Source organism: Nyctereutes procyonoides, unplaced genomic scaffold, assembly GCF_905146905.1.
Source record: "Nyctereutes procyonoides isolate TBG_1078 unplaced genomic scaffold, NYPRO_anot_genome, whole genome shotgun sequence".
NCBI classification, from domain to species: Eukaryota; Metazoa; Chordata; class Mammalia; order Carnivora; family Canidae; genus Nyctereutes; species Nyctereutes procyonoides.
This window is the reverse complement of record NW_026575117.1, coordinates 2,508,737-2,521,044: the sequence shown is the minus strand read 5'-3', so window position 1 is coordinate 2,521,044 and position 12,308 is coordinate 2,508,737. Positions and strand designations below refer to the sequence as shown.

The window sequence follows — 12,308 nt, the reverse complement described above, 5'->3', positions numbered from 1 at the left end:
AAGATTAGGTTTAGAAGTAGATTTAGAAATACACATAAATCATGCAGTATTTGTATTTACAGCTTCTCATTCTGGTCAGTGTCAAGAATAACCAATATAAAACATTATTAAATTAATTAGAAATGTTCAGCCTTTGGCCAAACAGATGTGAATCAGAAATATTTGTTTAAGCATCTTTGTTGGGATGCCTTCGTGGCTCAGCAGTTGAGCATCTGCCTTTGGCTCAGAGTGTGACCCCGGGGTCTCGGGATCGAGTTCCTTATAGGGGTCCCCGCAGGGGGCGTGCTTCTCCCTCTGCATGTGTCTCTGCCTCTCTCTGTGTGTCTCTCATGAATACATAAATAAAATCTTTAAAAAAAAAAAGCATCTCTGTTGACCATGGAGTATGTCAAGGGGATGCATACTGGATAGAACTTAGTTACTTTGCCATGGGGATCTAGGACTTTCATTTTTTTTAAAAGATTTTATTTATGTATTCATGAGAGACAGAGAGAGAGAGAGAGAGAGAGAGAGAGAGAGAGAGAGGCAAAGACACAGGCAGAGGGAGAAGCAGGCTCCATGCAGGGAACCCAACGTGGGACTCGACCCCGGGTCTCCAGGATCACGCCCTGGGCTGAAGGCGGCCCCAAACCGCTGAGCCACCCGGGCTGCCCTAGGACTTTCAATTAAAATGGTCTGCACAATAATTCCTTGGTTTAGGAGCCTTGGGATACAGAGAGAATTGTTCTCACCTTTTGAGGTGTCTGTATAGAGCTGTAGATTGTGGCTAAATCCTCTTTCTGCTGAGGAACTGAGGTCTTTCCCTGTAACAGACCAACATCAGACTACCCATAATCACCTATGAGAGATTTCCAGAATTTACCCTTCAGCCCTTAAGGAGAGGGGACACTGTACCAGGTTCAGGTCTTAGACGATGGTGGCTGCCTTAGTGCAATGGGGACAGTGCTTCCCTTATTAATGGCCCAAGATTTGGAGCTGAGGACGAGCTCCTTCACTTCAAGGGACCCCAAGGTTTGGTAAACACGGATAGAGCCACAGTTATCTGCCCATGTGCTGCTGGTCCTGGCCCCCAGTCTGGAGGGACTAGTCATCCAGGATATTGGATGGTTCTAGAAGTGGAGGAGGAGGAGGGAATGTATACTAATCAAAAAAGCTCACCCGAGAGTTGAGGAATACTTGCGTATACACCGTGCTGTTTTGGGCCACAGACGCAGGCACTACGGGTTCCGGAGTGACGAGATCATACTCTGCTTGCCCCTCAGATGCTGAGTCAAATTGAGTGTCCTCCTGGTTGACCAAGACATACTTTTGGTGTCTTCCAGCCTTGAGTGTGTCAGTCCTTTCCTGGTGCTCCTCACTTGTTTCACTGCCGTCGGAGGTGGACTTAGTCTGTTGCTTGGCAGGCTGAGGGAGCGTGTCCAACTCCTGATACCCTTGGGAGAGCATATTGCACAATGTGCGGCCAGTGGTGAGTTTCAAACGCATTGTGCAGGCTGGGTAAAAAGTGTGGCAGCCCCCACCTCTTTCTTGTTTTGTGCAAGGATCCAAGCTGCACTGACTTCTACCCCAGGTGAAGCCTAAGGAACTGGAGGAGAGGTTGCTCTGTCTCCCCACAGGGGATTCTATTCCACTCTTTCCTCCTTTTTTTTTTTTTTTAAGATTTTATTTATTTATTCATGAGAGACAGAGAGAGAGAGAGAGAGGCAGAGACACAGGCCGAGGGAGAAGCAGGCTCCCTGTGGGGAGCCAGGAGTGGGACTCGATTCCAGAACCCCGGGATCACAACCTGAGCCAAAGGCAGATGCTCAATCCCTGAGCCACCCAGGTGCCCCCCCTTCCTCCTTTGAAGCATTCACTCATTTTCACTTGGTAAACATGCATGGGGTATGGCACGGGATAAACCCAGCAACTCTCTGTGAGCCCAACCGGCTCTGTTGGATAAGCCATCCTAAGTGCCGTGATGTGTACTCTGGGAAAGCACAAACGTCATTAGACCTGCTCTTGAAGGAGGATGCTGTCCTGCTGGGGGTCAGATCCATACAGAAATCAATGAATGCAAGCCCAGCTCTGGTAAGGGTGACATGAAAAGAGTGAGGAAAATGTGAGGACACGGGCTCTGGTTAGGAAGCAGAGAACGGATGAAGGTGGTGGGATTGAGATGGGCCTTGATGGAGGGGCAAGATTTTGATGAGGGACGGATTATTCTTGGTTGAAGAAGCACCATGATTAAGGGCAGGTGTGAAACCCTCTCTTTTGGGAAAAGATGGCATTCAAAATATTTAACAACTGCAATGGACTGGGTGTAGGACAATCAGAAGTGAGTGTCGGTTTTGAACAACTGGTTGGCACACGAGGTGCATGTCTACCTGCCTACACTCTATTTCTGAGTGTAGAAATAATGGCTCACATTTACCAAGTGCCTAGTATGTGTCAGCCACCATTCTAAACACTTTTCATTAATAAGCTTTTTCAATCTGAAAGAAACCCTGTAAAACAAAAACTATATTTTTTGCAGATGAGGAAACTGTAGCACATAAGGTTTAAATATTTGCCCAAGTAAGTGGTAGGGTCAGGATTTGAATGCTTGGGAAACTTCGCCCTGATTTTTTTCCCCTGATGTTCTTAACTACTCCTCCTAATAGCTCTCTACGGGCTTTGTGTAGGAAAAAAGTAGGTAAAGGGTGGTCTGACTAAATCCTGAGTGATAATATAACAGTAATTACCACCTATTGAGTGCACACTTTGTCACTGACCCACTCAGTACTCACAGCAACCCTAAGAAGTGGGTGCACTTATTTTGCAAGGTAGGGAAACTGATGCGTCGAGACTGAATTGCCCAAGATCATTAATGAGCAGAATCAGGGTTCGAACACAAGACTGTCTGATCTCAGAACACATACACCCGGCCCTTAGGTTTTATTGCTTTTTGAGTAACAGACAAAGTCCACAAGGAGCTATTGGTGGTTTTAGAGCAGTCAGAGTTGAGCTTTGCAAAGGGATGAGCAGAAGGGATAGAAAAGAGAAACTCTGGAGAAGGAATGGCCAGTTAGAAACTATTATACTATTTTAGGGAAGAAGTAACAAGGAATGAGAGTGTCTGGTAATGAGGACTGGTTAAATAAGGCACATCTGTAGGATGGAATAAATGGGAGCCAGTCTTACATATATTAATATTACTAGGATATTCTGTTAAGGTAAAAAAGCAAGGTTCAGAAAAATGCTATAGATCGCTCCCATATGTGTAATTAAAAGAACGTCACCTACACACACACAAACACACACACATTACACATTCATGAATATATCTAATGCCTATCAATGCATTAAAGACCCCAAAAGGATTTAGAAACACATTTTTTAAAAAAAGATCTTACTTATTTATTCATGAGACACACACACACACACACACACACACACACAGAGAGAGAGAGAGAGAGAGAGGCAGAGGGAGAAGCAGGCTTCATGCAGGGAGCCTGACGGGGGACTCGATCCCAGGACCCGGGGATCAGGTCCTGGACTGAAGGCGGCGCTAAACCGCTGAGCCACCCGGGCTGCCCTGAAAGGAGACTTAATTGTATACCATGGGAATATATGACTTTTCAATTAAAAAAAAAAACTATTCAATAAACAAAAATTTTGTGACATAATGAACCTCGGTAGTGAAAGAAGATCTAGAGAAGAGGAGACTATGGGACGCCTGGGTGGCTCAGCGGGTCAGCATTGCCTTTGGCTCAGGTCATGGTCCTGGAGACCCGGGATAGAGTCTCATGTGGGACTCCCTGCAGGGAGCCTGCTTCTCCCTCTGCCTGTGTCTCTGCCTCTCTGTTTCTCATGAATAAATAAATAAAATCTTAGAAAAAATAAATAGAGAAGAGGATACTAGGAGGTTAAAGAGGCAGATCTTGGGAGCCGAGGAAAGGCACTGGGAGGGAGGAAGAGCAGGGGTGACAGTGGTGTCCCAGCACTTCTTTACCCCTCCTTCTGTGCCCAGGGCACCAAGGAGCAAGGGCGTGGGCTGGGGGAGGCCAGGGTCTGCCCTGTCAGCTGTGAGGAGGGAGCTGGCGGGAAGCTCCCCACTTAGCCTCATTCTCACTTTTTGGTTCCTTTCTCCTGGCTGCACTTTCCCATCGGAAAAGCCTACACTGTTGGATTAGTTGAGCTGCTGGCCTCCCACCCAGGCCCTCCTCCTGTTCCATCTCCTTGGGGTATCTCCTCTGTGAGAGGTTACATGGGTGTTTTTAAAGCAGAGTTTGTCCGAATGGGTGGAGTTTGGGGATTCCTTAGAACTTCAGAGCTTAGAGTTCAGGGTGGCAACTGAGGACACTGAGTGATGGGAAGGGGAGGCGGTTAAGATGCAGGCAGCTCCGCTCACCACTCCAACACCCATCAAGACAGCTCCACTTCTATACACTTTGTGCTATTGGGGTGTTGCAGAGTATTTTGTTTGAAGAAAGCATTCCTTAGATTTTTCACAAATTGGAAAATCAGGGCACCCTGGTGGCTCAGGGGTGGAGTGTCTGCCTTCGGCAAAGGTCATGACCCCGGGGTCCCGGGATCGAGTCCCACATCAGGCTCCCTACAGCCAGCCTTCTTCTCCCTCTGCCTGTGTCTCTGCCTCTCTCTCTGTGTCTCTCTGAATAAATAAGCAAAACCTTAAAAAAAAAACCTGGAAAATCACTCCCTCAGTGATGTTCTTGGGTAAAAGACGTCCTAGATAATCTCATGGGTTTTAATTCTAATTAGGTTTTAGTTTTGCTCCTGCCACAGATTTTTCTATCTGGCCTTTATTTCTCCCTTCTCAGAGTAAGGCAACTATCTCCGTCTTCATCAGAGGCCACATTCAAGGGATCATGATCAGTACTGGGGGAACACTAGAGACCCCAGAGGACAGCTGCCTCCCCTGGCTCTGGTTACCATCTTTCCAGGGTTCATCCTGGTTGTGGTTTCTGTTCCCCAAACCACGTTCCTTCTCCAAACCACATTGATAATGAAACTTTAACAGGCATGTGATTTACCTTGAGATGCAGACTAGAGCTCATTATATGGGGAGGTGCCCACGATTTGCATTTCTAACAAGCTCCTGGGGGATGCTCGTGTTGCTGGTTGGTAGACCACACTGAACAAATAGCCAGGCTTTGGAGCTTCCATCTGGCCCAGAGACCCCACAGCCTGTGTCACTGTGATTTTACCTGGTTCCTCCACTGGGGTTTCAGCTTGGCCGGGGCAGGAGGTTGGGGCTGAACCTGACAAACCTAAGAAGAGAAGGTTTATCAATAGGGCTGTGAGGAGAGAGGCGGAGGATTCTGAGTGTCAAACGGACAAAGCCAAGGAAAAGGCTTTAGGGAGGAGGTGAACCCTGGAGTGAGTAGGTACGCACAGGAAAGGGTGACCAGAATCCTAAGGTCATCTTCAGCTGAGGAGCCTCCTGTCGGCCGTCTGCACCCCCGTGGTAGCCACCCATCAGATTGGTTTGCTGGCTTGCAGCGATTGTTCAGGGATCCCATGCGGCCTTACCAATATCTACTTCCTGGGAACTATTCCAATTCCACTGAGACATGAAATTCTGAGGGAGCTGCCAATCATAATAGCTAACCCTTTTGGGTTAGACAGTGATTGGGCCAATCAATGGTCACATGACCCAAGACTGTGCCAATCAGAAATCTTTTGAGTTGCAGTTGGAGGGATGCATCTTTTTTCTCTTCCTGGTGGCTTACCTATTAGTAGGTGGGAGTCTGCAGCTACCAATGGCTGTGTTGTGGCACACGCCACCCCCACCCCTGCCCCTCAGCTCAAAGCAGAAAGTAAGGGTGAGAGATGGAGAGCTCTGGTGATTTTTGAGTCTCTGGTAACCTTTGTTTTTAAGGCCAGCTCCTTCCCTGTCTTCCCCACGGATTGATTATGTGAGTTCCAAAATAATAAATCACACCTCTGGCACCTTTTAAAAGTAGTTTGAAAAAAAATGAAAAAAAAAAATAAAAGTAGTTTGAGTTGGGTTTCAATGATTTGTACCTAAATTTAGAGTCCCAACTAACAGCCCTCCCCTCATCACTCTGAGAAGAAATGAGGTTTTGGGAAAGAAGTGGTAGGAGGGGATCGTGACAGGGCAGACAAGCCTTCAAAGGTCGTAGGAATATGGTCTAATGCTGGCGGGTGTCCATGATCTCAGAAACCCACAAGGTCTTTTTCGCTTCCAAATGCACCAGGTGGTCACAAGGCACAGAACGATGACAGCCATCACCGTGAAGATCACAATGTAAAACTTCATGCTTCTCTTAGGCCCTTTGAAGAGGAAATGAAGGATGTATTAATATAAATAATAACAAGGAGATTGGAACAATGGACCAAGCATTATGGCCATCCTACCTGGCTCGTAAAAATCTCGTGCTATTGCAGAAAATATTCCTTTTCATTCATTCATTATACCACTATTTATCGAACAGGCATTGTTCTGGGATAGAAGCTATAACAGTATTTAAGGCAGACACTGTTTCTAGGTAGAGAGATCTACGCCTTACCCAGCGTCACAGAGTTTTAAATATCTGAACAGGATTTGAATGCAGGCTGCCTGTCCTGACACATCCTTCTCCATCACACTCCACTGCTCCTCTCTCTGAACGGTGTAAGGGTAGCTCTAGGCTCAAGATAGAGCCAAGATTTCCACTTAACAGGGCTCTAAATCCATCCTCCAGCCTGATCTAGCATTGTCACAGCCTAGACAAGCTTTCCTTTTTTTTCTACTTCCTTCTAGAGCAAAGAGAGCACAGAACTCAGGGTTCTAATCATACTTTTGCTGTGTGACCTTGGGCACATCCCTTACCCTTTCTGAGTCTCAGTCTTTATTTAATGGAGAATAGTAACAGTATCTGCTACGTAGGATTACTGTGAAGTTAATTGGGCTAAAATGACCTAGAATAGTGCCTGGCATCTAGTAAGAGCCACTAGGACTTCCTTAGACAGGAACTAGAAGTTTCCACTCACAGTCTGTGTTCCTTTGTGGTCTGCATTCCTTCACCTATCAATTTTTTTTTCTTTTCTTTTTTTTTTAAATAAAGATTTTATTTGTTTATTTGACAGAGAGAGAGAGAGAGAGAGAGAGAGAAAGAGAGAGAGAGCACAAGCAGAGGGATCAGCAGGCAGGAGAGGGAGAAGCAGGCTCCTTGCTGAGGAGGGAGCCTGATGCAGGACTCAGTCCCAGGACCCTGGGATCATGACCTGAGCCAAAGGCAGAAGCTTAACCAACTGAGCCACCTGGGTGCCCTTCACCTATCAATTTCTATCAACTCATCTTCACTAACCTCTGACACTGTACTGTCCAAGTGTGGTAGCCACAGGCCGTGGTATGAGCCCTTGGAATGTGGCTGGTATGACTGGAGAATTAAATTGCTTATTTACTTTAATTTTTAAAAAGTCGAAATTGAAATATGGCTCTTCAATTTCTGCTTGAAAAATCGATAAGTAGGTTTGGAACAGCTTGGATATGTAAAATGTACCTTTTCAACTGTAACTTTTATGAAATCTGAATACAAATCAAGTACTCTCCATCTGAATTGGGATGAACTATTGGTGTAAAAGACATGCTGGATTTGAAAAACTTAGTAGAACATGAAATATAAATTATTTCAAGTATAATTGTATTGAATACAATCTAAAATGGTGATATTTTGGATTTGGTGGGTTAAGTAGAATACATTTATTAAAGTTAGTTTTACTTGTTTCTTTTCGCTTTACTGAATGTGGCTGTTAGAAAATATAAATTACATGTGTGATTCCTATTCTATTTTTATTGGAATGTGCTGCTCTAAAGTACCCTCACCAAAAAAATAAAAAATAAAAAAAAATAAAGTACCCTCGCCCATACTCCCTCACTGTATTCCTAAAAAGCCGCTCAGAATGCAAATACTTGGATCCAAGCATCCAAGGCCCTGAGGTCTGGCTGAGCAGAGGTAAAGGGTGACCTGGACAGATGTTGCCGGAAAGAAACTGCTGGGAGCTGCTGCTGACAGGGTTGCTGGCGATGCACGTGAAGTTGGGATGATTTTCACCACTTGTCCAAAAGACATTGAGGTGAGGTCCTCTTTGGGACTCGATAGTTCCTTTTGGTAGGGGAGTCCATCTGTATGTCACGTTGTGTCCACTGTCCTCCACTGAACATGTCAGACTGACCCTGCAGATGTCATTCTCAGCAAGCTCAAGGCTCCAGGTAATCTTTGGCTTCTTCAACCTCCCTGTGTAAGGAGAAAGACAGACCTAATGCAGAGTCAGGCCTGCCCGCTGGGCAGTCACCACATCTTCACTCATTTAGAATATTCTCATGAAGTTGTGAGCTGGCACTGCCTTAAGGCTGGGAAAGTGCCTCCAGGAGCCACAGGCATTCTGAGCGCACCTGGCCTTTCCCTTGGTAGCCAGGAAATCTCAGACATATCATTTCACCTCTTTGGTCCTTTGATGCCTAGATGCTAAAAGAAGGAATTAAAGAAGAGTGGAAAAAGAAAGATACCGCATCATCCTACACAATACCCTGTGTAGAACTAGCGGCAAGGGTAAGCACAATATTCCATGTGCTTTGAAGATTCTTCAAGGCTTCCATGTGGAGGCTCCATCATCTAAGTTTTTTACTCAAGAGATAAAGTGTAAAGAGGTGAGAGCCACAATGGCACAGAGTTAGTGCTCAATGAATGTTAGCAGCTTTGTTTTTAAAAAGATTTTATTTATATGTGATAGTGAGTGTGTGTGTGTGTGAGACAGAGCATGAGCAGGGCTGACGGGAAGCAGGCTACCTGACGAGCAGGAAGCCTGACATGAGGCTTGCTCTCAGATTTCTGGGGTCATGACTTGAGCCGGAGGCAGATACTCAATCTACTGAGCTACCCAGGGTAAATTACAATTTAGTAATTTTAAAAGAAATATGATTGGCACCAGTTGTACCCACTTTTATTATTATTATTATTATTATTATTATTATTATTATTTAATCCTCTTGCCTCTTAAAAAATATTTGAGTCACAATATGCTATAAATGTGGACTAGCTGACCTCCAGCATATTTTAACAGGGCCATGGATGGTGACTCTTCACAGATACTTAGACACCAAAAAACCCAAGCAGGGGATGTGATGACCATGTCTGGATGGTACAGGTGAAGGAGCTGGCAAATGTAAACCCAACTGTAAAGTCAAGATCCTGCGAGGCCCAAGCCTGAGGAGGAAGACTGCAAGTTCTGTCCCTCATGCTTGGGAGAGCTAAGCAGCCTTCCTGCGTGGAGGTCATGGGGTCTTTGGACACTAAAAGCTTTCTCCTGAGTCTTCTCTGATTTCACTCCAGCCAGCTGTGCCCTTATTCATACGTGATAATATTCTTTTTTTTTTTTTTACATTTTTTTACATGATAATATTCTATAAAAATACAGGTTGAAGAGTTCCCAGGCCCATTTGACAAGCAATACAGGAGGACAGGGGCAAGTACTGAAGGTCAGATGGTGCAGACCTAACTGAAAGCCCAGCAGAAGGGGGACCTTGGCAGGTAGATGTTGCCCTATTGTTGACCGGTCTGGACTCGATAGCTATCCTAGTGATCTGAGGCACTTTGGTACGAAGAAAGTTTCGGCGGGGGTGGGGGTGGGGGGTGGGGGAGGAGCAGGAAAAGCAGCAAAGAGGAGAAACATCTCAGGGAAGGAATTTAATGGTGAGCACTCAGCTCAGAAACTCACCATAGACAAGCAGGGTGATGTGTTTTGTTTTGATGACTTTGGAGGCCTCTGAGCACACATAGGCAGAGTAGTGCCCTGCGTTCTCCATCTTTACCTGGTCAATCTTCAGGGAGAAGTCTTGGCTAGAGTTCTTGTTTGGATCCTTGAACTTAATGGGTGGATCCGCTGTTGCCATTTCCTTCTGTTCTTTGCTGATAATAGATGTGTTAAGCATCCAAACGACGTTCTCTATGGGGTGACTGGCCGAGAATGTTAGGGGCAGGGTGACCGACTCCCCCAGGACTCCCACCACCGTCTCCCCCATTGGTTCTCCTCTGGAGGCTCCTGGAGCTGCAGTCAGAGATGAGACATTGTGGCTTCAGTCATTGGTTCTCTTCCCTGAAGCCTCAGCCTGCCTGAAGGAGGTTGAAGCCTAGTAGGCTCTCTTGCCCGCACCCCTTCTCCCTTCCTCTGATGAGCATCCCCGCTGAGCTCTTGTCATGGACAGATATGCACCTGGCTCTGCCTTCTGCATACTCAGGCCTTTCTTGCCCTCCCTGGCCTTCTGAGGAGACCTCAGGGGACACTTCCACCCAAACAAAGAACAAACTGGACCTCTTCATCCATATTCTCTTCCCTCCCTTGCTCTACCCTTAGAGCTTCACAGTTCCCTGGGAGTTCCCAAGAGCCTTGACAGTCTCTCTCAGGCCCCGGAGAGTAGAGAATAAAGGGTCTCCAAACCTGACTCCACCTGTGTCCTGCCCAAACCCTGGTGGTTTAGACTCCATGTCTGCTCAGACCTTTTTCTGGAATCCCCTGGAGGACCTACGTGGAGCCCGTACCTGTACAGAACTGCTGGACGCGGACAGGGCTGGAAGTATTCTGGCTGACTGGGTTCCTGGCCGTGCAGGTGTATGGCAGGTCTGGGTGACACAGCGTCCATTGGATGGTGAGAGTAGAGCCCTCATGGGATTCAGAAGCATTGGCATCCCTCCCGGTCCAGCTGTACAGAACACTTGTCCTTGCCTTCTCCACAAAGCAAATCAAGGTAACGTTACAGGAGCCACTATCAGATTTGTTCACAGACTTTATGATGACTTGAGGCTCCTGCACCTGCTCTGTAGGGACAACAGCAATGAGGAGATTGCTCAGATCCCTCCCTTCTGCAACAGGAAAGAATAAGGTGATGATGATAGAAGACCTAGGGACAGAAGGAAGAAGCCAGAATCGTGTTCTAGGGAAGTTTTCTCTTCATTTTCCACTGCATACTAGACCTCAGTGCCTCTCTCTTATGCTTCTGCAAACCCTGAATGGGTGTTATCTCCACGAGTTGACATGACAATAGTCTAGTTATTCCTCTGTTCCCCATCAGTATATGAATTACTTAAGGACAGGACCAAGGCCTGTGCCTGAACATTTAACACCTTACTGGCTCATGAAAGTCACTCTGGAATGTTTGGTAAATAAATGGACAAATGAGTCAGCCCCAAACACTGCGGAGCAGGGAGCTCTGCCTCTAGAATTTGAGTTGCTTTTGCCTTTTGGTCTAAATTTATGACCATTGTGCTTCCAGACCTTCTTCCTGGTCCTTTCTTTCCCTTTTGTTCCATTTTTTCCTCTATTCACAGTGTGTGTAGGTGTTTAAGTTTGCTTTTTGGGGGAACTGGTAATACATAAAATTGAAAAGATACAAAAAGGTGTACATAATTTAAACAGCAAGCTTTCTTGTCCCCAACTACCCATTTCCTCTCTCTAGGAATTACTATTATGAATTTCTTGTTGATATTTCTAGAAATATTCTAGGTATAGATACATACATGACAGCATACTATATATACAGTCCTGAATCCTTTAAAAAAATAATAAAAATTGGATTTTTGGGGAAAATGGCAGAGAAGCACCTTAAGCACACCTTGCCTCATGGATACAACTAGATAACACCACACCAATGTAAATAGCCCAGAAAATGACCTGAAGATTGGCAGAACAAATTCTCCACAGCTAAATGTATAGAAGAGGTCACATCAAGGAGGGTGGGAAGGGCAGAGATGCAGTTGGGAATTGACAGACCCACAGGACTATCCGTGGGAGGAAGGGATGGTGTGGGTACAGAGCAGGGACAGAAACAGATTCTCACACAGGGAGGACAAATCCCTGTAACATTTGCTTTTGAAAATCAGAGGCACCTGATTTCATGAGTTCTTACAATCAGCTGGGCTTCACATCTGGAACTTTAAAAATCAGCTGGCTCAGCTCTGGGAAGAAGAGAAGAAACAGTCCCTGCCCTTAAAGAGGCAGCACAACAAACAGCCCCGCAGAAACAGCATAGAAGCAGCAGTTTGAAAAACACCTGGAATACATGGGAGAGAGATTTGTTTACTAATCTCAGAGCATGTGCTGGAGGGGCAGAGATCGTTGGGAGATTTCTCCAAGAACAAAGGAGCTGGTGGGTATCATATCCCTCCCCCGCCCCTCAGCCTAGACATACGGACACCTGTGGGAACCAGTGCAGTGCCAACACTCAATACCTAACTTGCTAACAGCACACTCGGCCCCCGCATTCTCCTGTAGACATGCCTCTTCCCATGCCTCCATTCCAGGTCCCCTCCCACAGCAGACCTACG

The 12,308-nt window shown here is 46.0% G+C and overlaps 1 protein-coding gene across 1 annotated transcript in view; it reads right to left on the bottom strand.

Moving 5' to 3' along the window:
* The window catches only part of LY9 (lymphocyte antigen 9), a 30,776-nt gene that overhangs the window by 3,304 nt on the left and 15,164 nt on the right, over positions 1 to 12,308 (bottom strand). Inside the window, exons 3-9 of the mRNA XM_055333875.1 lie at positions 10,527 to 10,802; positions 9,706 to 10,035; positions 7,956 to 8,225; positions 6,175 to 6,279; positions 5,190 to 5,252; positions 1,159 to 1,433; positions 732 to 803 (exon numbers count right to left, since the gene is read on the bottom strand). Coding sequence (XP_055189850.1) covers positions 732 to 803; positions 1,159 to 1,433; positions 5,190 to 5,252; positions 6,175 to 6,279; positions 7,956 to 8,225; positions 9,706 to 10,035; positions 10,527 to 10,802 — 1,391 coding nt within the window. The remainder of the gene's footprint in view (positions 1 to 731; positions 804 to 1,158; positions 1,434 to 5,189; positions 5,253 to 6,174; positions 6,280 to 7,955; positions 8,226 to 9,705; positions 10,036 to 10,526; positions 10,803 to 12,308) is intronic.